This window comes from Ranitomeya variabilis, chromosome 3, assembly GCF_051348905.1.
Source record: "Ranitomeya variabilis isolate aRanVar5 chromosome 3, aRanVar5.hap1, whole genome shotgun sequence".
In the NCBI taxonomy this organism is placed as follows: domain Eukaryota; kingdom Metazoa; phylum Chordata; class Amphibia; order Anura; family Dendrobatidae; genus Ranitomeya; species Ranitomeya variabilis.
The window spans coordinates 79,796,072-79,823,741 of NC_135234.1; the positions used below are offsets into that span (position 1 = coordinate 79,796,072).

Sequence of the window (27,670 nt, forward strand, 5' to 3'; positions counted from 1 at the left end):
GTATTATGACAAGAAAAAAGCACCTAACAGTCTATTCAGTAGGACTATCAGCTGTGTATCCACCAGACTTCTGCACAACACAACTGATGGTCCCAACCCCATTAATAAGGCAAGAAATCCCACTTATTAAACCTGACAGGGCACACCTGTGAAGTGAAAACCATTCCCGGTGACTACCTCTTGAAGCTCATCAAGAGAATGCCAAGAGTGTGCAAAGCAGTCATCAAAGCAAAAGGTGGCTACTTTGAAGAACCTAGAATAAAAGACATAATTTCAGTTGTTTCACACTTTTTTGTTAAGTATATTATTCCACATGTGTTAATTCATAGTTTTGATGTCTTCAGTGTGAATGTACAATTTTCATAGTCATGAAAATACAGAAAAATATTTAAATGAGAAGGTGTGTCCAAACTTTTGGTTTGCACTATACAGGTCCTTCTCAAAAAATTAGCATATAGTGTTAAATTTCATTATTTACCATAATGTAATGATTACAATTAAACTTTCATATATTATAGATTCATTATCCACCAACTGAAATTTGTCAGGTCTTTTATTGTTTTAATACTGATGATTTTGGCCTACAACTCCTGATAACCCAAAAAACCTGTCTCAATAAATTAGCATATTTCACCCGTCCAATCAAATAAAAGTGTTTTTTAATAACAAACAAAAAAACCATCAAATAATAATGTTCAGTTATGCACTCAATACTTGGTCGGGAATCCTTTGGCAGAAATGACTGCTTCAATGCGGCGTGGCATGGAGGCAATCAGCCTGTGACACTGCTGAGATGTTATGGAGGCCCAGGATGCTTCAATAGCGGCCTTAAGCTCATCCAGAGTGTTGGGTCTTGCGTCTCTCAACTTTCTCTTCACAATATCCCACAGATTCTCTATGGGGTTCAGGTCAGGAGAGTTGGCAGGCCAATTGAGCACAGTAATACCATGGTCAGTAAACCATTTACCAGTGGTTTTGGCACTGTGAGCAGGTGCCAGGTCGTGCTGAAAAATGAAATCTTCATCTCCATAAAGCATTTCAGCCGATGGAAGCATGAAGTGCTCCAAAATCTCCTGATAGCTAGCTGCATTGACCCTGCCCTTGATGAAATACAGTGGACCAACACCAGCAGCTGACATGGCACCCCACACCATCACTGACTGTGGGTACTTGACACTGGACTTCAGGCATTTTGGCATTTCCTTCTCCCCAGTCTTCCTCCAGACTCTGGCACCTTGATTTCCGAATGACATGCAAAATTTGCTTTCATCAGAAAAAAGTACTTGGGACCACTTAGCAACAGTTCAGTGCTGCTTCTCTGTAGCCGAGGTCAGGCGCTTCTGCCGCTGTTTATGGTTCAAAAGTGGCTTTACCTGGGGAATGCGGCACCTGTAGCCCATTTCCTGCACACGCCTGTGCACGGTGGCTCTGGATGTTTCCACACCAGACTCAGTCCACTGCTTCCTCAGGTTCCCCAAGGTCTGGAATCGGTCCTTCTCCACAATCTTCCTCAGGGTCCGGTCACCTCTTCTCGTTGTACAGCGTTTTCTGCCACATTTTTTCCTTCCAACAGACTTACCATTGAGGTGCCTTGATACAGCACTCTGGGAACAGCCTATTTGTTGAGAAATTTCTTTCTGGGTCTTACCCTCTTGCTTGAGGGTGTCAATGATGGCCTTCTTGACATCTGTCAGGTCGCTAGTCTTACCCATGATGGGGTTTTGAGTAATGAACCAGGCAGGGAGTTTTTAAAAGCCTCAGGTATCTTTTGCATGTGTTTAGAGTTAATTAGTTGATTCAGAAGATTAGGGTAATAGGTCGTTTAGAGAACCTTTTCTTGATATGCTAATTTATTGAGACAGGTTTTTTGGGTTATCAGGAGTTGTAGGCCAAAATCATCAGTATTAAAACAATAAAAGACCTGACAAATTTCAGTTGGTGGATAATGAATCTATAATATATGAAAGTTTAATTGTAATCATTACATTATGGTAAATAATGAAATTTAACACTATATGCTAATTTTTTGAGAAGGACCTGTATATATAGATGCCAAAAATAAAACCTCTTACATAAAAGAAAAAATTTCTAATGCCAAAAAAAATAAAAGGCCTTATACAGCCTGCGGCCATGTCAAACCCCAAAAATGTTATTAGCACCCAACTTCAAAAAAGAGAAATAAAGGAATGTTTGGTCTTCAAGGTCAAAATTGGCTTAATCATGTTATTACAGCGCAAAAAACAAAACAAAAAAAACTTTATGTATGTACAAGTTCATGTACCATCTACATTAAACATGTCTAGAAGATTTATGTGGATTGTGTAATTGAACAATGTAAATACTGAAATAAAGGCTTGTTCCCATTAATTAAGTGGGGAATAGGAACCATGGACTTGTTCTCCCTTATTAATAATTTTCTCTATGCGATAGATACCTTCACTGCCCAGTATAGCATAGAACTTTGAAGGATTCCATGACCTTTTAGTTCCTGTATTAAAGAGTCTTGCTAAGTCGAAGTGATCAGGTGTGACTGGACTAGGCAAGAAACATGGCAGTTCACACCATGATTGAGAACATTTCAAGGAATATGGTAAAAGCAGGAAAAAGGGCTGTTTAAATTGGTAAACTAGAGTTAATTAAGAGAATGTCCATGATGGATACTCGCTTAGTAACAGATGGTTGGCTCCAAACTTAAAGGGAATCTGTCACCCCAAAAATCGTATATGAGCTTAGGCCACCGGCATCAGGGGGTTATCTACAGCATTCTGTAATGCTGTAGATAAGCCCCCGATGTATCCTGAAAGGTAAGAAAAAGAGGTTATATTATACTTACCCAGGGGCAAAGTACTGCAGTGCGCAGGCACCGGGCCTCTCTGACCTTTCCCAGCGCCTGCGCACTGCAGTACTTTGCTCTGCCCTTAACAGGGCAGACAAAGTACGCCTGCGCCAGAGCCGTGGCAGGAAGACAAGAAGAGGATGTCATCGTATGAAGATAGGAGGTGCCAGACCCGAACCGCGACGCCCATCGGACCGGACTGCAGTGGGACCACCCTTGGGTGAGTATAATATAACCTGTTTTTCTTACCTTTCAAGTTACATTGGGGGCTTATCTACAGCATTACAGAATGCTGTAGATAAGCCCCTGATGCCGGTGGCCTTAGCTCATATACGATTTTTGGGGTGACAGATTCCCTTTAAAGAAGAACTCCTCCTCCCATCAAAATTTTTATCTTACTATATTGTGAAAATCATATTACAGCTCTGGCAAAAATTAAGAGACCACCACATCAAAACCCTGTCATGGGCAGCCCAATCTCCAGACCTGAATCCCATTGAAAACCTCTGGAATGTAATCAAGAGGATGATGGATAGTCACTAGCCATCAAACAAAGAAGAACTGCTTACATTTTTGCGCCAGAAGCAGTGTGAAAAACTGGTGGAAAGCATGCCAAGACACATGGAAGCTGTGATTAAAAATCATGGTTATTCCACAAAATATTGATTTCTGAACTCTTCCTGAGTTAAAACATTAATATCGTTGTTTCTAAAGGATTATGAACTTGTTTTCTTTTGCATTATTTGAGGTTCGAAAGCAATGTTTGTTTGTTTTTTATTTTGACCATTTTTCTTTTTCAGAAAAAAAATACAAAATTTATTGCTCGTAAATTCGGAGACATGTAAGAAGTTTATAGAATAAATGAACAATTTACATTTAACTCAAAAATATACCTATAAAGAGAAAAATCAGACAAACTGAACATTTTATAACAAAATATTTTTTGTTATAAAATAATATTTTTACTGTGTATTTTCACAGCTTCTCCAACCGATCGTATGGATCATAGAGCCCGTGGGTAAGCACAACTGGCAGCAGCTCACTTAGTTTATTGTTGCACTTTACGGGTTAGTGCAATCTGGGTGGGGGTAGTAGGGACTTGGTAGAGTTACGTGGATGGGCCTCTTGGCTACTTAGCTTATTGTCTTTACATCTTCTCCTACCCTAGTAGTTCCAGCATTACTTGTGCCCCACTCAATGGAGCATTTGCTCCATATGCTGCGCGGTTGGCACTTTTACATGTATAATGTATGTGTCTCCATATAGGTGTGTCTTTTAGTCATTAACCCTATCCTTATCACTAGTAACAGTTGAATTTTTACCTTTTGTCTTTGAATTATGTTAATAAAATTTGTACATTTTATAATGAAAAGGCTTATGTTATGATTATCTATGGGGCATTATGCTCTCGGTTGATTTATAGGACTATAAACTGAACATTTTGCAGCAGTCTCTTAATTTTTGCCAGAGCTGTATATAGCACTGTGTACTTACAATTGCTCATTTTGCCTTTCTACCCAATTAATTCTCCTGTTTTCCATTAGGTCTATGACATCATGTGATTAAAAAGACTAGCTGAATCCTTCTAAGCTCTAAGCAGAAACACGAGGTCATTAACCAGACAAACAGGGATAAAAGAAAGCTAGAATCATACAAATACATTCACAAAACAATAGAGTGGAACACAGGGGAGGGATAAGTAGGATAAACCAAATAGGTAAGGATAAGCACTCAAACCAACTCCACACAGCAATCTCCATAACAACTCTTTAAACGTCGACTCCAAAACACGAACTAGTACTCCAACACCAAACCAGGCAGAATGATCTATCACTGGCAAGGCCAGAAGCAAGGAGGAGGATTATTATACCTGAGGGGTGTAATGAACTCCAAACAGATGATAAGATCCAAGACAGAGCTGCAGGAGACCAACTAAGCAGTTTAACACTTGCAGCACTAGAGAAAAGCAAGAACCCCTAATAGGACGGTGAAGCTGTTCTAACTACTGCATATATATATATATACAGGTCCTTCTCAAAAAATTAGCATATAGTGTTAAATTTCATTATTTACCATAATGTAATGATTACAATTAAACTTTCATATATTATAGATTCATTATCCACCAACTGAAATTTGTCAGGTCTTTTATTGTTTTAATACTGATGATTTTGGCCTACAACGCCTGATAACCCAAAAAACCTGTCTCAATAAATTAGCATATCAAGAAAAGGTTCTCTAAACGACCTATTACCCTAATCTTCTGAATCAACTAATTAACTCTAAACACATGCAAAAGATACCTGAGGCTTTTAAAAACTCCCTGCCTGGTTCATTACTCAAAACCCCCATCATGGGTAAGACTAGCGACCTGACAGATGTCAAGAAGGCCATCATTGACACCCTCAAGCAAGAGGGTAAGATCCAGAAAGAAATTTCTCAACAAATAGGCTGTTCCCAGAGTGCTGTATCAAGGCACCTCAATGGTAAGTCTGTTGGAAGGAAACAATGTGGCAGAAAACGCTGTACAACGAGAAGAGGTGACCGGACCCTGAGGAAGATTGTGGAGAAGGACCGATTCCAGACCTTGGGGAACCTGAGGAAGCAGTGGACTGAGTCTGGTGTGGAAACATCCAGAGCCACCGTGCACAGGCGTGTGCAGGAAATGGGCTACAGGTGCCGCATTCCCCAGGTAAAGCCACTTTTGAACCATAAACAGTGGCAGAAGCGCCTGACCTGGGCTACAGAGAAGCAGCACTGGACTGTTGCTAAGTGGTCCCAAGTACTTTTTTCTGATGAAAGCAAATTTTGCATGTCATTCGGAAATCAAGGTGCCAGAGTCTGGAGGAAGACTGGGGAGAAGGAAATGCCAAAATGCCTGAAGTCCAGTGTCAAGTACCTACAGTCAGACAGTCAGTGATGGTGTGGGGTGCCATGTCAGCTGCTGGTGTTGGTCCACTGTGTTTCATCAAGGGCAGGGTCAATGCAGCTAGCTATCAGGAGATTTTGGAGCACTTCATGCTTCCATCGGCTGAAATGCTTTATGGAGATGAAGATTTCATTTTTCAGCACGACCTGGCACCTGCTCACAGTGCCAAAACCACTGGTAAATGGTTTACTGACCATGGTATTACTGTGCCCAATTGGCCTGCCAACTCTCCTGACCTGAACCCCATAGAGAATCTGTGGGATATTGTGAAGAGAAAGTTGAGAGACGCAAGACCCAACACTCTGGATGAGCTTAAGGCCGCTATTGAAGCATCCTGGGCCTCCATAACATCTCAGCAGTGTCACAGGCTGATTGCTTCAATGCGGCGTGGCATGGAGGCAGTCATTTCTGCCAAAGGATTCCCGATCAAGTATTGAGTGCATAACTGAACATTATTATTTGATAGTTTTTTTGTTTGTTATTAAAAAACACTTTTATTTGATTGGACGGTTGAAATATGCTAATTTATTGAGACAGGTTTTTTGGGTTATCAGGAGTTGTAGGCCAAAATCATCAGTATTAAAACAATAAAAGACCTGACAAATTTCAGTTGGTGGATAATGAATCTATAATATATGAAAGTTTAATTGTAATCATTACATTATGGTAAATAATGAAATTTAACACTATATGCTAATTTTTTGAGAAGGACCTGTATATAAATATATACATATATATAAAACCAAACACTGCGATCGATCGTCTGACCCCACCCTGCTGTTGTATCCCTGGGACAGTCATTTTTCTCTGTCATGAGTCACTTCAAAAGTCTATGATGGGGAGGAGCAGGTGAGGAGTTAAAGAGGGGAATGAGTCATGCAGGGACTAGACACCTCCTGTGTCCACACAGAGCAGAGAAAAGAGCAGAATAAACTGGGTAGAAAGGCAAAATCAGCAGTTGTAAGTACACAGTGCTATATAATATGATGACTGCAATGTATTAAGAGGATACAAACTTTGATGGGAGGAGGAGGAGTGCTTCTTTAACACTCAACTGTACAGTTGCATGGCTCCTTATCTAAATGTCTGCATCTGATCAAGCAGAAGAGTATTCATGACCAATCCCTCTAAATGTCAGTGTCTCTAGGCACAGGAAGTAGTATTTTTTCATTTACTAAAGAAAATTCCCAGCATTTAACTAAAGCAAACATAGCCTGAAGACACTCTTACCTTGGGGAGTCACATCAAATGATTTGATTAAGGACTTGACTGTAGCTGGATTTTCATTGGCAGTCGTTGATGTTTGACCCACATTGTGGCTCTGCCATCTGATGGCGGTAACTCCATCCACATGATCTTCACTCAGTAACTTTCTGTGAATTGACAAATTGGTTTGTTACAATCACAAAAATATTACTGATAGTTCACTAACACAAAGTAGCTTCGAACAAGACAAAACCTATCTGTAGACACATGGTCAAGTATAAATGTACGAACCAAAGTCATTCTACTATGCTTGTGTAAGCGTTCTACAATCTCCATCAATGACGCTGGATGAAATACTAGACACGGCAGTAATACGACTTGTATCCCCCAATTTAAGCCTCACAGAGTAATATAGCAAGTTAATAAGCTATATTGCACTTTGTAAAATGAGAATAAATGCCTACAGAGATATCAAACTTCACTATAAAATGCTTTTATTATCCATCTGCCACAGATTACCATGTGAAGGAAATGTAGACTTGTAGAAGAATAGAAGAAGGCCTAGGGGAAATTAAGACCATTTCCTATCATTTGTCCACATAGGAAGAAATAAGGCAGAAGGTATAATATGCCTAATTAAGACAGTACATGGCACAGATGCTGAAATAATGGACTCCTAAAGAACTGGAAATGGTATAAATATAATTTATCATAAAATATTATCTTATAATTCAGCTGAAGAGGAGGCAAAATAATGAACGTGCCTTTCATTCACTGTATGGTTGCTACTTAAAGGGATTTTTTCATGAACAAAGTTAATTTTAATAAACATTTTACTTAACAGATCTTGGAATAATAATAAGTTCCACAATTGGGTGTGCTTAAATAAAATGTTCCTGTGCTGAGATAATCTTATAAATGTGCCCCTGTTGTGTACTGTGTAATGGCCGTGTCTGACTGTACAGGAACATGGTCTGATCATACCACATCTACTGGGCAGGGGAGGACATAAAAGAGAGTATACAGACAGGACAGTATGGGATCACAGCAGATTCTTTCTTTGAGGTAAAACATTGCTTAAAAACAGGAAGTTAAATGTTTTGCCTCACAAAAAAAAAATTGCGCTCCCTTGCTGTGATGTCTGTATACTCTTCACCCCCCTACCTAGGAGATGTGGTATGATCAGAACATGTTCCTGTACGGTCAGACGCAGCCATTACACAGAACACAGCAGGGACACATTTATAAGATTATCTCAGCACAGGAACATTTTTTTTAAACACATCCAATTGTGGAGCTTATTATTATTCCTAGATCTATTGTTTGAAATCTACTTTGTTTGTGGGAAAACCCCTTTAACTGGCCAAAATCCTGTGCTGAATCAATTCAAGGTCCCATCAGGGTACCCCATGTATACATACAACATTGGGGCAAATGGAAAACAAAAACAGATTGGCAATCCCCCACTAGAGACTTCTTTACAACCCACACAAAGCCGCTGAGTATTTGCAACTCTTGCTCTGGCTAGCATGGAAAACTAAATTTAACAAGAAGTCGCAACTCCTCGACGTCTTTTAAAGTCTCCCTTAGCAAACACTAAAGCCATAATACATGGAAAGCCATGAAAAGTTGGACTTGATTTGATCAGCCAATTCCTGTGCTCATTTCATTTTCAGGGACTGTTGTCCTGTTGAGAAGTACCCTTCAAATCTGGGCCCTTTAGCAACTACTAAAACCATGATGTACTTAGCTTGCTTGTCAATAGTCCAAGTACTTAAATTTTAGGAAATACTCAAATTTATCATGGGATCATGAGCCCTCGAGCACAACTTTTAAATAGTCAGTCCCTCCATAATTCTGGGACCAAGAATATGCTGCTTGCAACGTTAACATACTCACCGCTCGGCCGCATTTCCTTCTCCTGCTGCGGCTTCATGCTCCCAGGGCCTGCTCACTCCGCACAGGTCTCCTGGCAGCACACTTAAGGTGCGCAGTCTCTGTCCACTTCTTAAAAGGTAGCACGCACTTACTGATGTGTCTCCAGCCAATAGCTGAGAGGCATGAGGTACTTAAGGCACCTTCCCCTGTAGGGAGGTGCCTAAGCAACCTCTTTTGTTCCAGTTAGTATTTGTACCCACTAGTCAGGTCCCTGAACCTGTCCTGTCTAACTTATTGAACCAGTCCTGTCTGAACCTGAACCTATTCCCAAGTCCATCCTGTTTGAACATCCTGTTCTGTTCGAGAATGACCCGGTTCAGTATGAACCAGCTCCGATATCTGTTTTACTAGTTGTCTGAATCCTGTCCTCCAGTGACTCCGTCTGTGTCCATGACTACAAACCTGACCCTTTGGGTCAGCTGCTGCAGTTTTGGGGAGATCCCTTGGAGTACTACCTAAAATTAGTAAGGTCCTCCTTTTCAATGGAAAGTTTAAAAAAAAAAAAAGTTCCAGGGACCAGTATCGTTTAGTAATAGCAATGGTTTAGCAATGTAGCAATATTAAGAATAATTCCCAGCAACAGCTTGCCTCTACATAGTGATTTTTCCAGAGAGCTCCATTATTATTTATTTTGCATCAACAATATTTTATACCACTATACAGAAAATGCATTCACAAAAGTTCCTGTTGCCTAATGGGGCTTAAACCCCAATTTTCCCAATTAGAGATAATAATTTTTAAAGGTCATCTGTCAGTAGGATCAACCCTCTTATGCTGTCTACATGAACACGTAGGTCATAGAAAGCTGAATAAAATGACACCTTGATATCTGTGATCCGATGTCTTATTCCAGAGAAATCCATATTTTTATTCAAATGTAAATGAGTTGTTAAGATCTATGAGCCAGACATAGATCTCCGTGAGAATCTGCCTCCAGAGCTTATTTTATATGGGGGAGTTACCAGTATGAGACATGTAATGACTGACAGTACACTCTATTGATCTACATGTCTCACACTGATAATGCCTCATATCATTTAAAATAAGCAGATTCTCAGGGAGATCAATGTTCAACCTATAGATCTTAACAACTCATTTACATGTTAAGAAAAATGGAGATTTCTCTAATATAATAACATTGGATCGCAGATACCAAGGTATCGTTTTATTATCTTTTATGACCTACATGCCTATAATGATGGCTTAGGGGAGTTGATCCTACTGACAGATGACTTAATACTTTCATCTTTCTACAGAATATCCCCTATCTTTTCTCTTGTTTACGTGAAGGGAAAATAAAAGGGAAGAGTATGAAGAAAATAATAATAAAGTAAAAAAAAAAAAAAACATTAAAAATACTTAACACTGAATTGGCTCCTTCTACTAGTTACATGAATGGTCCGACTAGGAGGATGCCAGCAGTTTCATTAGAAGCAATCCTTTTGGCAGATAGCTGGCTGCTTATAATGAAAGACGCCAGTGTTATAAATAGGACTCTTGTTTCCTTAGCAGATCTTATCCTGAAGAGTGTACTGTGGTGTCCTTCATTCTGAGCGCTGACAGTGACGGGACGAATTAAAAAGAGGAGCTGTACAGCTTTGACACTCTCTACACACATCTTCACAGAAAAATCGGTCTACCACTTCACGCCATTTATACCAAGTCCTTGCAACGTTGGCAGGCATCCCAGGTCTTCCTGGATGGACACCAACCCTAATTCCAGGAAAGCAGGTTAATTATTCCATTCAGCAGATAATTAGATGTTTAGGACACCATATTTGCATGCCAAGATTTTTTTCTTCACTGATTCTACATGAATCCAAGAGTAAAGACGGTCGTAACGTACAGGCGTAAAGAACACCGAACCGCTATATTCGGCCCTTTTGGTGTTCGTTTACTGTTTTTTTCCCATGCCGATGAGCAAAGATTGGGACAAAAGAATCAAAAATATTGATCACTGCGTCTCCATATACAGTGCACACTGCCGGCAGGAATAGAGGTGGAGTGCTGCTGATAAGAAGGAACTTTATGCATAAATAATCCAATCACTCAACAAAAGAGCGCTTTGCTTATTTATCAGGTGATTGCCGACATGTTTATTCAGTCAGATAATTGGGAATGAACGATTTTATGAAGATTATAGGTTCAACTCAAAGGGGTTTACCCACGAACAAAGAAACATTTTAAAGTTGATTTTATTAATACATCTTGGAATAATAATAAATTCCACAATTGGAAGTTTTGTTTTTTTTTAAATGTTCCTGCGCTGAGATAATCTTATAAATGTGTACTGTGTAATGGCCGTGTCTGACCGTACAGGAACATGGTCTGATCATACCACATCTCCTGGGCAGGGGAGGAGGCAAAATGGAGTATACAGATATTACAGCACGAGATCACAGATTATTCTTTTTGTGAGGTAAAGTATTTTTAAACAATGTTTTACCTCAAGCAAAGAATCAACTGTGATCTCCTGCTGTCCTGTCTGTATACTCTTTTGCTTCCTCCCCTGCTCCGGAGCTGTGGTATGATCAGGCTATGTCTCTGCACGGTCAGACACAGCCATTACACAGTACACAGCAGGGACACATTTATAAGATTATCTCAGCACAGGAACATTTGATTTAAACACACCCAATTGTGGAACTTATTATTATTCCAAGATCGGTTGATTAAAATGAACTTTGTTCATTTGAATAAAAACCCTTTAATAGACCTCTATTGTTTTTTTTCAACCTAGATAACTATATAAGTCTGTAAGGATTGTGTGCGCTCCTCATTATTTGGATACTTGCATAGTATTTTAGCACAAGTTGGTGGTTCTTTCTGAGCGGTGCATAGCTTTATTATATGTGTAACGTATGACATTAAAACGTAAACCTTTAATTCAAATTGAAAATCTGACTACACAGTGCAATTTAAAAAATGGCAACCATTAGTTTTTTTCACTTGATAAAGACGCCAGTATCGAATTGAAAGGTACCCCTGCATGTGTTTAGGAAGTCGAACAGCCGCGAGACATGCAGTCCCGGGGACTCGAACATATTATTCGAGCATGCCGAAGACACTCAGTTAGCACATGAGCATGCTGAAATAACACCTAATCAGAGCACGTTCGCTCATCACTAAATATGACCAGCTACAAGTACGTAAGCTTACATATAAAACAGATGATAAAAAAATCACTAAATCCCTTCTGCTTCATTACCCGCTAACATCCACAGTAATAAAAACAACCACAACGAGAACATTATACATCAGATGCTTTATTTCTGTAGGAAAATATGAGATTTGAATAACAACATTTTTTTTTTTTTTGCTGCCAAGAAAACAGAGACATTGGCAACAAACAATCACTTTTTCAGTATTTAAGCACATCATAAAAAATACATTAGTTGCACATAGACATATCCGGGATACATTTAAGAGGGCCAAGCGAAAAGTAGAAAGGTGGCGGCTCTATTCGACGGCATGCGATTCTGATTTTTCAGATGCTCGGCCATAATTTTTCTTCTTTGCATCACATCTCAGGAGCGTCCTTTATGGCCTTTGTAATAACTCAGAAATTATTTTACTACTGTATATTATTTTCCCAAAATGCCAGTTTTGACAATATCTGTATCAAATATTTAAATAGATATAAAAAGTTTTATATTACAGATGAACTCAGCATTGTCCGCCCACCTCCTCAATGGCGGGTGTAGGTCACAGAATGGCACATAGGACATTGTTAGCCCTCACCAGTCATTACCATCCCTCACTATACATCTCCATCACGCCTTCATTTTCAAGGAAAAGAAACACTTAATTTCAGGTTTAGCCCCACTTGCAGAATTCACAGTTTCATGGCGTAATTGCCCGTCCATAGGCCTGCCATTAGGATTTGCGTTTGGCGGGGTCTAATAGGCCTGGGGGCACTGATGGGAAACCGAGCGCGTCCATGTCTATCTAACCACCTAGTTACTAGTGTCGCTATCGATAATGGCATCTAAGGGTATGTGAACACGTTGTCTCATGACTTTTTTAGATGTATGAGAACCCACAGAGTTTTTCAAGTTTTTCAAGCAGAAGACGCTTCAGGAATAGTAGGCAGATTTTGTTTAATGCAGCATCTTTTCATTTTTTGCAAATTCTTAGTCATCATCGTTCTTTTTTAACTTCCTAAAAGAATGGTTATGTCACCTAACCACTTCAAAGATTTTGGAAACAAAAACCTCTAAAGGAGCGATCACATGAGTAGAAAGTCGTTTTTTACAATGCAGTGAATATGTCCATTCTTTAAACCATTTTATGAGCAATTTTTCAGTCAGGATTCGCAAACCCACCTGAAAAAGACTTTGTGTGTAATGAATCAAAGCTCTGAGTCTGGTGGTTAAAGCGGGAGCAGGGCTGTTAGTTACTGCTGGACTTCTGCAGTAATGGCATGGGCACAACTTCTATGCTCATATGGTCACTCATACGATCTGGCTGTCAGTCCTCATATGATCTGGCTGTCAGTCAGTGCTGGGGCGTGGTTTTAGCATCACTCATTATGCGCCGAGTGGTGACTGAAGCTGCAACGGCTGTACTGCTATGACTGAAAGCCCAAGGCTACCCGGAGGAATAAAAGTTAATTTCCTCCTGGCAGCGAGGCTCTCAGCGCTGGCACAGGGAAGCTTCAGAACGTTATTAACATGTAGATTAACCCCATATCTGCAAGTTAGTGGCATTTTTTTTTACATGACAGGCAATCTTTAAAAATTATTTACTCAGAATCGCAACTTACCACCTATCTGGGGACATAATTTTGCTTTCTCTAGCCTAAGGTTTACCGGGGTCATTATTGACAAAGACTTACATTGGGTAAACTCTCCGAAATCATCCGTCTAATGTTTACTAGGGCATCCCATCTGATAAGGAGCCGACCTGCTGGATTTCCAGTGGCTGATCCTCCTACTCTCCATGAGATAAGCTGCAATCATAGGATCGCGGCAGCAGATTTCTCACAGAGGAGGAGATAGCAGTCAGCCGAAAGATTGCTCAGCTGACCATCTAATCTGCATGGAGGCTTGAGGTTTTGAATGGAGCAGAACTGCACATGCATCCACTACTTCAAACAGGGAAAACGAGACAGTGGTTCATTAATAGCCGTCAGCGAAACAACGGCTTCCCCAATGGCCATCATCACAGACAATCCCATAAATATCCATGTATGACAAATGAGCTGGAGTGACCGGGACTTCAGATCTACAGTCTAATTTGGATATCAATTCCAACGCCGATTTCTTTGTATCAGACTGGCTATTTAAAGGTATTGTTTACTAACTTTTTCTCAGTAACTTTTTATCAGTCAGTGCACAGCAGGGTTTTACTGGCAGAACAGCCATATGAAACTATGCAAAGGGTCTATAGAGAGTACTGGATCTCCTTATAGAGGTTTTCCCACAAAGTACATTTTAATCAACCAATCTTGTAATAATAATAATTTCCACAATTGGATGTGATTAAATAAAATGTTCCTGTGCTGAGATAATCTGATAAATGTGTCCTTGCTGTGTACTGTGTAATGGCTGTGTCTGACCGTACAGGAACATGGTCTGATCATACCACATCTCCTGGGGAGGAAGAAAGAGAATATACAGACAGGACAGCAGGGGATCACAGATGATTCTTTCTGTGATCTAAAGATTTTGCTGCTCGTTTTCAAACATGTTTTTCCTCATAGAGAGAATCTGCTGTGATCCCATGCTGTCCTGTCTGTATACTCTCTTTTGCATCCTCTCCTGCCCAGGAGATCTGATATGACCATGACCATGTATAAGGATACCAGTTATGTATAGGGTTTTATTGTCAATGCACAGTGCATTATGCACCATGGGACAAACATGGATGGAAAAAAAAGCCTCTCACTAGTAGGTCAAGGCCACTATTCACATTGAATAAGTAGATAACTATTGTGTGGCCAATAACTTGCTCTCCTGATTTCCCCATACACAGGAACGCTCGGCCCGTTGCTCCTGTGATCTCTATGAGAAGCCTATCTACGGTACATATCATACAAAAGGATCAGCCATTGAAATTCAAACCAGCCGGACCCTTCTATCATCGACATCATCTGGAGGCCCCCTAACGGATTAGACTGTAGGCGGGATTGGCTGACTTTAATCTGATAAGTATGGAGGCCTTAAAAGGGGTATTCCCATCTCCAACATCCTATCACAATATGTAATAATATCACAAAATGTAGTATAGTTCTTCTGATTCACTAGGTCACTTAGCCCATGTGCAGGGCTTTGCAGTAGCTTAGGTATCCATGGTTATGACCACTAACCGCTGTCACAAGATGAGCGGTCATAGCCATGGATACCTACGCTACTGCAATGCCCTGCACATCGGGTAAGTGACATAGCGAATCAGAAAAACTATACTACATTTCTAATGGGAGGTTTTTGCTAATATTATTATTATTATTACTACACCTACTTTATATTGGGATATGATCTAGGAGATGGGAATTCCCCTTTAAGTCCCTTGAAACAAGATTCAAGATGGGTGTCTGACTTGGTTAAGATCTCAGGTCACATTTCAAAGCTTTTATGTTCGGGTTGTACATTGACTCATGGGGTAGCTACTTCCTGTAGGTGGCACATTTTTTCCTGCTTTAGGAGAGAGACTTGTTTGTTAAAATTCAATATAATGAAGCCATAAAAGCCTTGCTGGATTATACTAGGTTAGTCCCATTGTATTATATGGTGTCAATCAGTGCTCCATTATCTCAGACATCAAGAGTAGCATACAGACTGCACTAGTCCTGCATTAAAAAAAATAGAGAAAAAAACTGACTAATGTGAACAGAGCCAAAGGAAACGCAAGAAGGAAATGTGATGGAGGTCTATACATACCTACAGCCTCAAAATATTACAAGTTTCTATTGTTTGCAGATGTAAATTGTGATCGATACTAGCATTTCATAACATATATTTTCTGGAAAGGATGATGTTCTCTAAATGTAAAGATGGAGAACATGGAGACCAGGGAAGAATTCTAATCATGGGCTAAAATTAGCAAGGAATTTAATCAAGAGCATATGGAGACACTGCATTAAACAAGGCAGATGATAGATTATTTGGGGGAGTGAATGGAAAACTAATTACCGGTATACAAAATTAAAGAGGTATGCTTCCCGAACTCCATGTTTCACAAGAGCCAATAGTGCAATAGTGCTTATGTTAAGAAATCCAATCACCTAACACTGACATCTAGTGGCTACAATTGGTATTACAAAGAGTTAGCCACATATACAAAAAGAAAAGGGAAAAAAAGGAGAGCAGGACCAAAGTGGCACATGAGCACAAATGTCAATATTTATATAAATACACAAACTCAAAGTTAATAGAATGGCCACATTGCCGGAAATACAGCATAAAACAAACTTCTGCATAACACAATAGTTGCTCATAGATCTGCAGTTTATGGTTAACCCTTTAAACACGATAATACTACACAGCAGAACACTAAATATATGGCTCTCTGAGATTAGGATGACTGGCTATAGTCCATAGCTGTCAGTGTGCGGCCTCATTCGGGGTCCATGGCTTCTCTTTCGTCCCATTGCTAGCTTGCACAGGCAGCATAACTGCAAAAATAGAGCACATGTGTCATAGGAGGTCATGCGCAGAGAACACAGGTCTTACATTCATGATATAATCCACCTCCTGTTACAGATAGTAGTGATATCTTGTGAGGGTGCGTATGCAAAAATAAGCAAACAGGCAGCACATGGACAAAAGGAAGGCACAAATGTGTCAGAACGGACAAAAAGGGCTGAACACACATACAACTGGGACAGAGGGGATATTTGGAGTCACCGCAGCTAAAACGCATTAGCTATATGGGGAGACAGAGCGGCTCCAGGGTTCGCACCGATGCCGTATGGGGTTAAACCAGAGGACCTGGAGGTTACCTCTTCTCCTTACAATAAAGAGTAGAATTATTATTTCAATTAGGGCTCGTTCGGATAAGTATATAATCGGTCACATGGACCCCAAAAAACAAATGTGCCAGTGCACAAGGCTGATTTACCCTGCGGGCTGATGGCCTTTACAGAATAGATTCTTAGTATGCACCAGGTTCATTTTACAGACCAGACTCATATGTGTCTATGAAGTAGTAAGTCCGGGTTAGTCACAGAGGTCAGTCCGAGTATTGTCGGTCGTATACGCACCATGACATAAGCCCGTGTGAACCCGGCCTTGGGCTTGCCTCACGTGTCCATGTTTCATGTTCGTGTACAGACCTACTGTAAGTACCCCAACTGACTCTGGGTCTCCTGACCCCAACTAACAGTCTCACTGGCATGTATGAGGCGGTTCTTTAGGGTCAGGATACACAAAGTTGGACTGGGCACTGCATTAAAGGGAACCTGTCACCAGTTTTGTCATATATCAACTAAATGGTCACCTTATTCAGCGCCTGTGCTGCATTGTATAAATGCTTATATAACCCCCTGGCTCCCCCTGTGTATTCCTAAAAACCTTATTAAGCTCTCTGCACTGTATGGTAATCCAGTCAGGTACAATGGGTGTGGTTTCCATCCTTCTTCCCCCAGCTGCTAGTCGTCATCCTCGTTCTTTAATTGACGTAGATAATTCTTCGCGTCATCCATAATGCCAGGCTAAACCTTTCAGCGCACAGAGATTGCGGCTCAGGCGCTACTATGCTTTGACCTACTGTGGGCAGAGCCAAAAACATAAATGCAAAAACATAAGGCGCAAGATTTCATCCAGCAATGTGGATGACGTGAGGAGTAGTGATGAGCGAATATCTTCGGCAAACTATAGCGCTTACCAAGAAGCTGCATCGGGAACCCGGATACCTGGACCGCTCCCGCTAATCAGCTGTTCTGAGCCGCAGCTGCAGGTGTCGTCGCTGTGTGACAGTCACAACACACAGGCTCTCCATGGATGTGCTGTGACACAAGCAGCTGCGGCTCAGAACAGCTGATTATCAGTCACTGATGGTGAAATGCAGATGTGTAAACTGGTGCAGGAGAACATCCCCCAGCTTCACTATATAATTGGCCATTTATGCTCCTAGATGTATGAGAAACCCCCTGCAGAAAATGAAAGGCAGTCATAACCATAGATGAAACTTGGAGCTCTAGGCTCCAATCCAATATCTGTAATAGGACCTCCATCTACTATGTGCCATTTTTAATACTGGTGTCTAAGAATATGGGGCTTTTGGCTTAGCGGTGTTGAGGCCTGGGAGTGACCGCTACCTCTGCCCCCTTAAACCTTTGACATATTGGCTACCACTCACCTCCCTCAAAGCAAAAAGTAAGGCAGCTCGCTGACTGTGTATAAGCGTATGATTACCCCTTACGCCCCTTTCCGGCATCTTACCTCTGTTTTATGTTGCTTGCATCAGTATCTAGTTTGCCAGCTTTCAGGAGATCTCCGGCCGTGAGCATCTTTTTCCCCCTTAACAGCAGAAGGATGACATCAGGTAAGATGAGCCAGGAAAGTACTGTATGTCCTATGTGACGTTCAAAGCATCTAACCGGGAAGAGTCTACACAGCGCTTGTCCAAAAAGCGAACCTCAGGCTGAAAGCCATGTGTCCTCCAAAATATAGACTTTACATACACTTACAATTATTGGGGAAAAAGACTCATCAAGTGACAGGTAGTAATTTTTTGTTAACAATGATACCTAGTGATGTTAAACTATAAACTGAGATCTAGGTACGACAACTTCTGGAAATGTAGAATCTCTGTGTGGAAATCTACTCAATCCTCAACACATTTGATGATTCGGATTACTACTGTACGGTACGATACAGTTAGGCCATGTTCAGATGTGGTGGATTTGTTTCAGACCAAATACTGTAATAAAATCATTACAATACACACAAATGGGGTTTTCAAAAGAAGATCCATATCTGTTATCACACTCAAACATTTCGGTTTTATTTACATGCGCTGAGTTTAGACCGTTAACCCTTTAGTGAGAGCCAATTTGGTACTTAAAGGGAACCTGTCACCCCCAAAATCGAAGGTAAGCTAAGCCCACCGGCATCAGGGGCTTATCTACAGCATTCTGGAATACTGTAGATAAGCCCCCGATGTATCCTGAAAGATGAGAAAAAGAGGTTAGATTATACTCACCCAGGGGCGGTCCCGGTCTGGTTCTGGTCTGATGGGCGTCGCAGTCCGGTCCAGGGCCTTCCATCTTCTTACGATGATGTCCTCTTCTTGTATTCACTCTGTGGCTCCGGCACAGGCGTACTTTGTCTGCTCTGTTGAGGGCAGAGCAAAGTACTGCAGTGCGCAGGTACCGGGAAAGGTCAGAGAGGCTCAGCGCCTGCGCACTGCAGTACTTTGCTCTGCTCTCAACAGGTCAGACAAAGTACGCCTGCGCCAGAGCCACAGAGTGAATACAAGAAGAGGATGTCATCGTAAGAAGATGGGAGGCCCCGGACCGGACCGCGATGCCCATTGGACCAGAGCCGGACTGAGACCGCCCCGGGTGAGTATAATCTAACCTTTTTCTCATCTTTCAGGATACATCGGGGGCTTATCTACAGCATTACAGATAAGCTGGTGGGCTTAGCCCACCTTCGATTTTGGGGGTGACAGGTTCCCTTTAATGATCAAGCCAATTTTTACATTTCTGACCACTGTCACTTTATGAAATTATAGCTCTGGAACACTTCAATGTATCCCACTGATTCTGAGACTGTTTTTTTGTGACATATTGCAGTTCATGTTCGTGGTCAAATGTCTTCGATATAACTTGCGTTTATATATGAAAAAAAGAGAAATTTGGCAAAAATTTTGAAAATTTTGCAATTTTCAAACTTTTAATTTTTGTACACTTAAATCAGAGAGTGGTGTCACACATAATACTTAAATAACATTTCCCTCATGTCTACTTTACATCAGCACAAATTTGGCGATACCCTGTATGTGGGGGAAAGCCACTGTTTGGGCGCATGTCAGGGCTCGGAAGGGAGGGAGCACCATTTGACTTTTTGAATGCAAAATTGGCTGGAATCAATGGTGGCACCATGTCACTTTTGGAGACCCACTGATGTACCTAAACAGTGGAACCCCCAATTCTAATTACAACCCTAAACCCAACACACCCCTAATCCTAATCCCAACCCTAACCATAACCGCAACCCTAACCCCAACACACCCCTAACCTAATCCCAGCCCTAACCATAACCCTAACACCCCTAACCCTAATTCCAACCCTTCCCGTAATCCCAAACATAACCACAACCCTATCCCTAACCCAACCCTAACTATAGATCAACCCTAACTTTAGCCCAACCCTAACCCTAGCCCAACCCTAACCCTAGCCCAACCCTAACCCTAGCCCAACCCTAACTCAAGTCCAACCCTAACTCTAGCCCAACCCTTTATTTTGATCACTGCGATAGACCCCATCACAGTGATCAAAATGAACCAATAGGAAAAATTTCCTATTGTTGCCAGGTGCCGGCCAACAGATCTCAGCGGGCGCACTGCGCATGCGCCCGCTATTTTCTTCCCGGAAGAGATGTCGGTGGCCCAGGGAACTTCACGGGGGGTTGCAGGTACAAAGGAAGTACCGGGGGGAGATCGGGGGACCCCATTTCTCTCTCCTATGAGAAGAGAGAAATTAAATGGGAAATCGGACTCTCTTTTTTGCGGTCCCCATTATTCCATTAATAACGGCGATCGCAACACTGGGGGCAGCAAAAACTGACCCAAATCATGTTCTCTGGGGTCTCAGCTACCCCAGGTAGCTGAGACCCCATAAAAATTCGAACTCTGGGGGTATACACTTATTTCTATTTCTCTGGGGGTATACACTTATTTCTCAGCGCCGTTAAAAAGCGGCGCTGAGGCATAAGTACCCTTAACTGCCGCCATTAAAAGGCATATCAGTAGTCGATAAGGGGTTAAATGAGCACAATCAACAATATTGAAGTAATTCAGCCCTTGTTTACCGGCCTTTTTCACAGGTTGACGAAGGACTGGCACAGAACGATTTGCATTTTGATGATGATTTTGGTGATGCGCTGCCGAGAACAATGATTTTTTGTTCCGCCATAAACAATCCAATCACCTGATGAATGAGCAGCATTTTGCTTGTTGGATGGGCAATTGCCAACATGTGTATACCTCTGAAATCTCGTCTATGCTGCAAGTATTTATAAATGTGGAAGCTACATACATAGATCATATGTAACAGACACACAACACACACACATGTATACACCGAGCACATACACACATGTATACAGAGCACATACATACACATGTACAATCAAGAGCACATTCTAGGCTCAACCAGACACAGACACGTTCACTCACATCACTGGGTTGTCTGTGTGATACAGGACGGGCCCTCGAGAGAGACGCTCTTTTTTTCAACTGTGACCACAGACGACATTGCAGGTTCTTAGGAATCCATGGTTATGGCCAGTGATATAGTAACAGTTAGTAGTCATAACCATGGATACCCAAGGTCCTGCAATGCCTGCACAGGAGGAAAGATAGCAAATCAGAAAAACTATACTACATTTCTAATTGGAGGTATTTGCTAATATTATTATTACACCTACTACATAATGTGATAGTATCTTGAAGATGGGAATACTCCTTTAAAGCCCTGATCTTGGTATGCTCTAGATTTTGATTGTGGCCACATGACTGATTACACTAAATACAGAGCTATGAAAAGAAAAAAACAAAAGCATCCCACACAGAACACCGTGCTATTGCTGAAATCTCCGAAACAATAACAAAAAACTGCAAAATTGCAATTTTTAAAAACAAATTAATGAATAGCGCTGATTATGACTGTTCCCCTAGTCCAGTTTGTTTGCACAGCTAATTGTAGAGTTATCTGTACTATGAACAAAGATCTCCTGAATATTTGTATAGAGATTTGGGTGCTGAGGAAACGATAATGCTAATAAAAAAAAGTAATGAAATAAAAAATAGTCAAATACCATTGGTGGTGCCTTATGGTTCCACTATTAAGACTAATTATCAAGGAGCCAAGGAAACGATGCTGTATATTTTAAGAGACAAACCCAACCACAACAAACACATGGCAGACCCTGCCGTCTGTATGAAGATTACCATATCATGTACTGTGTTTATGACTCCAGCTACTAATCCTGTCCCCAAGACGTCGGCGTGCCTGTCTTCCAGGACTGGAGAGAGAAAACTGATCCAAAAAAGGAAGGAAAGCATAATACTATGTGCTGCACGGAGTCACAATGACATAAATGGCAGAATAAAACTTGGTGTATGATGACCAGACTGATAGCAGATGACCAGTGTTTGCATAGCTGGACACCTTACATGGAGCAAATTGGTAAAGTGAATAACCAATTGGGTTGCTTCTTAGGTTTTTGGATGTCAGACGATGGAATTATGGGCCCGAATGGTGATCCACTCGCAATATGTCCTTCCCCAAGACTACCATCATAGAGGAAGGACTATAGGTGCAACTTACAAAACTGGAAGACATAAATTGTCTTTTGCAAACTACTGTTGATACCGTATGGAGTTGTTTGTTTTCATGAAACTAAACAATTCTCTATTTCAGTAGTTACTATGCCATATGTTGATATGTTTTAGTTGTGTATTGTATTATAAAACAATACAAATTTTGAATAAGAAAAAAAAAACTGGAAGACCTAAAAATCCAGGAGGACAAGGACTGAGAACAAAAGCCAAGGGAATATTAATTATTATGATATTATGAAATGTAATTTGTATTATTGGCAGAAGAGGCATTTAATGTAACACACATGGAAAAAACCTGAAAAGTCAGCTTCTGCCCAGAATAAAAGTTTGCACCCCTTTTCATTGAGTTATAGCCTATACAGTGTCCTTGGTGGGTCATCACAACCTCTGAACAGGGTAAAAGCATCCATGAGTGACCAGAAAGGATATTCCCTTAGATCCTCTAAAATTTCACCTACTTGGTTCTTGCTGGTTAAAGTTTTTTTCCACATTGGTCTAAAAGTTCTCAATTCCTGTGTAATGGAGCGTTAGACAACTAGCTAACATACTATTTCAGACCCTCAACATTCTCAAGATACTGAATGATCGCACTCCTGTGTACAATCACAGGCTGAAAACAAGAGTCATGCTGAGAAGCAAATGCATTGATGTTTAGTCTCGAATTTTGCCCTTTTATTCAGGTGACCCCCACAACGATTTGGGCATGACATAAATAACCACGGAAAAACCCCTTTGAAGGATAAGTCATAGTGTTTTAAAAAGCAGCACAAAATGTATTTACGTACATAAATGGTAGTAATATTAATGTATCATAGAAATTCACTTACGTAGCAGAAAACATATAACAAGTATGGATTAACAGAAGCGCAAACACAGAGCAGGTAATGCCTATCCCCAGGAGTGTGACTATGACCTGTGTCACTATCAATGTCTCTGACGTCAACCTGTCCCATTCGGCCATGCTAGCTAAAATCATATTGTGTACAGAATTGGATTATACACTACTAGAATCAAAAATCAAATAACACAAGTAAAAACACAACAGTCATTGTCAACAGATTGTACATACGACAATAATTAGTAATCATGGCCACATCTACCAATGATGCTCCATATTCTCTTGTTGGGCAGCATCCAAATTCCAGTGTACATCTTCTATACTATAGAAGTGTAGGAAGAGTTCATTGCCTACTAGGTACCACCACCTCCGCCCCCCTGCATGTTGCTGGATATGTGTATATATGTGTATAATTGGAATGGGGATTAAAGGACTAACATTGATAGGTCATCATTATTCCTGGTGTCGGCGGTGGCCGAAACTGCTCAGTTATGAAGCTGCATAGCTCCATTTATGAAATAGTAATGTCCGCCCCCACCCCCCTATTAATTTGAATAGGTGTAGGATGTGTAGTACACGGCCACTATAGAGTCGACTTAGCCCCCTTTCACACATCAGGTTTTTGCCGTCAGGCACAATCTGGCAAATTTTCAAAAAAATGGATCCGGCAACAGTTGCCGCCAGATCAGACTTGTATTATCGCCGAATGGCCTAACATTTCATCTTTTTTTTTTTGCTGGATCCGTCGAAAATTAGTTTTCCGGCTGCCGGAGAAAACGTACAGATGAAGGTTTTTTTCTGTCCGGCAAAATACCGCACAGCAACGGATCCGGTGAGAAACGGATGAAACGTGAGGTGAAAAGATGGAATCCGGCGTCCGATTGTAAGGAAATCGTTCATTTTCCGTTCTGAAAAAATCTGTCTCTCTGAAACTAGAAGTGCAAACTCTATCCCCAGGTTAAATAAAAAAATAAGTCAGATCCAGCAGAAAAACTGATCCGTCGCATCAGTTTTTTACAATTTGCAACGGATTCATTTTTTTGCAAAATTACGGTAGCCAGATTGTGCCTGACTGCTAAAAACTGATGTGTGAAAGGGGCTAGCAGTTTCGGCCATCGCCAACACCGGGAACAGCTGATCGGCGGAGGTGTCGTATGTTGCACCACCACGACCAATGTTAAAGCCCCTTTAAAAATAATTTTTTAAATTTTAATTTCAGTAAAGCAAGTGAGCGGTTCCTGGAGGTGTTCAATAAAATTTAAGCTTGTATTTAATAATTTTTATACGGTGACAAATCACTTAATAAACAGGATTTCCTAATTAAATGTTAGATTTTAAAGGAGCCATGCTAACTATAAAATTATATCAAGAATTGCTCCAATATTTAAATTTACATTTTCTGTATATTGAGGCTACAGTGTGTACATTTGCAGTATTGGCGTGCATTACAATCAAAGGGTTTTATATACTCTATATATATGGTAAATAAAAAGAGTGATCAGTGATGGTGTGACTACTGGAGCTCCAACCCTTTCAGAGAACATACTGGAGAATCTTCCATACAGAGTACAAATATAAATGGTAAAAAGTATAAAATGGTAAATCACTGGTGTCCTGACCTGCTCCCACGCACGTCTTCCAGTTCCCGATGAAGATGAGCGTTCCTTTCTTCCTCTTCCTGCAACCTCCTTTTCACAGAACGCAACTCTTGCTGAGCTTCACATTTGATATCATTTGCTACGACCACTGCTGTCTGCAGGTCTGCTTGGAACCGCTTCCATTCTTCAGCATCTTCCTATGGTGGAATAACACACAGAATAGCATTAAATTTGGCACTATTGGACTTTTGAAAATGAGGAAGCAGAACAGCATTTTATTTAAAAAGTACCTTTCACAATTTTTAGCATGGCAAACGGGCCACGTCATAGGATAGTGGCTGCAGAGCTAAACAAAACATATTTTTTATCTTCTCATCTCTGCTGCGGAGAAATCAGACTATAAAATTTAAGTTAGAATTTATGTTATGTTAAGTCCAAGGGAGCATTACCAGAGACTCTTTCCTAGGGGCATGTACTTCTCCTCCTCTATGATGCTGACCAATCGTAAGCAGGAGGCATCGTGCTGGTGAAAAAGAACACGCCCCCAGAAAGACAGAAGAACATGCCTTATCCTGTGAGACATAATGACAGCCCTGCTCTCAGCCATGATCTTTGCTCCTTCTGTATAGTATAGACCAAAGCCAAGTGTGATTACAAACCGCTTTCATCTCAATGAAAGCCAAAGAAAACCCAAAAGTCATTATCTCAGTAAATTAGAATACTTTATAACACCAGCTTGAAAAATGATTTTAAAATCCAAATGAAATGTATGTTCAGTAAATGCACTCAACACTTGGTCGGGCTCCTTTTGCATCAATTACTGCATCATTGCGGCGTGGCATGGATGCCAGTAATGCCAGTCAGTGGCACTGCTGAGGTGTTATGGAAGCCCAGGTTGCTTTGATAGCAGCCTTCAGCTCGTCTGTATTGTTGGTTCTGGTGTCAGGCAAGTTTGCTGCCAATCAAGCACAGTGATACTGTTGCTTTTAAACCAGGTATTGGTACTTTTGGCAGTGTGGACGGGTGCCAAGTCCTGCTGGAGAATGAAATTTCCATCTCCAAAAGCTTGTCGACAGAGGGAAGCATGAAGTGCTCGAAAAATTTTGAGGCAGACGGCTGCACTGACTTTGGTCTTGATGAAACACAGTGGACCTACACCAGCAGATGACATGGCTCCTCAAACCATCACTGATTGTAGATACTTCACACTAGATGTTGGAAATCAATGTCCCAGAGTCTGGAGGAAGAGTGGAGAGGCCACAATCCAAGCTGCTTGAGGTCTAGAGTGAAGTTTCCACAATCAGTGATGGTTTGTCCTGATGAAGTATGAACATCTCGAAACGCGAAACCGCATCTATACCATTTCTGTCTCTTATCGTACTTTGGACCTCTGGCAGCGCACGTTCTATAGCCACTCCTCCTACAAGTATGGATCCATTTTGGACATTAATTATGTTTGTCTGCATCTAAAGCGGAACTGACAAATGGAAGGTCTGAATGCAGGTGTGAATGTAGCCTTATGACTAAGGCTACGTTCACTCTTGCGTACCGGGCTTTGCGGACGGCTGCGTACTTCCTCCCTGAAGCTCTGCCCACTTCTGCAGTTCTTTCGTTTAGGCTCGCCTACTTCTGCATGCATCCTGCGTGTCTATCTTTAACATTGGGTACGCAGGACATGCGGATGTATGCGGATGTGTCGTTTTGACGCGCCCGCCAACAGCACAGGAACGCAACTTGTCAAAATGACGCATCCGCATACATCTGCATGTCCTGCATACCCAATGTTAAAGATAGGTATGTAGGATGCATGCAGAAGTAGGCGGACCTAAAAGGAAGAAGCACAGAAGTGGGCAGAGCTTCAGGGAGGAAGTATGCAGCCGTCCGCAAAGCCCCGGTACGCAAGTGTGAACGTAGCCCAAGACATTCTTGAGAATACACTAATGGGCTGGGCAATACATGTTCCTGAGGGGTCACATGAGAGACTGACTGTTGTAGAGGCCAACCCAATAGACTGAAATTAATTATGCTCAATGTTGATATCAATATGTTAATTATAATTATTAGATTTTTGATAATTATATTAATATTAATTGTGTCACTTAATATTGAGCAGAATTAAGTATTCTGACATCCCCCTTCTGTATCGTATGAGCCCCCACAGCCCCTTATATACTGTAAGAGCCCCACACAGCCTCCCCCATCTGCGGCATGAGCCCCACACAGCCTCTATATATGCATCATGAGCCCCACACCGCCTCCATATATGCAGCATGAGCCCCACACCGCCTCCATATATGCAGCATGAGCCCCACACCGCCTCCATATATGCAGCATGAGCCCCACACCGCCTCCATATATGCAGCATGAGCCCCACACAGCCTCCCCCATCTGCGGCATGAGCCCCACACAGCCTCCATATATGCAGCATGAGCCCCACACAGCCTCCATATATGCAGCATGAGCCCCACACAGCCTCCATATATGCAGCATGAGTCCCACACAGCCTCCATATATGAAGCATGAGCCCCACACAGCCTCCATATATGAAGCATGAGCCCCACACAGCCTCCATATATGAAGCATGAGCCCCACACAGCCTCCATATATGAAGCATGAGCCCCACACAGCCTCCATATATGCAGCATGAGCCCCACACAGCCTCCATATATGCAGCATGAGCCCCACACAGCCTCCATATATGCAGCATGAGCCCCCCACAGCCTCCATATATGCAGCATGAGCCCCCCACAGCCTCCATATATGCAGCATGAGCCCCCCACAGCCTCCCCCATCTGGGGCAGGAGTCCCACACA

General features: G+C 41.4%; 1 protein-coding gene across 5 annotated transcripts in view; it reads right to left on the reverse strand.

The window, feature by feature from the left end:
• Positions 1 to 27,670, reverse strand: part of SPECC1 (sperm antigen with calponin homology and coiled-coil domains 1) — a 543,118-nt gene that overhangs the window by 166,106 nt on the left and 349,342 nt on the right. For 2 of the 5 annotated variants that reach the window (XM_077294264.1, XM_077294265.1), the window contains 2 exons: positions 24,879 to 25,054; positions 6,996 to 7,138 (listed from right to left, as the gene is read on the reverse strand). In XM_077294264.1, the coding sequence (XP_077150379.1) occupies positions 6,996 to 7,138; positions 24,879 to 25,054 (319 nt within the window). Of the gene's footprint in view, positions 1 to 6,995; positions 7,139 to 15,308; positions 16,525 to 18,292; positions 18,371 to 24,878; positions 25,055 to 27,670 lie in introns of those variants that run through there. The other 3 variants (XM_077294266.1, XM_077294268.1, XM_077294267.1) reach the window with 3 other exon arrangements.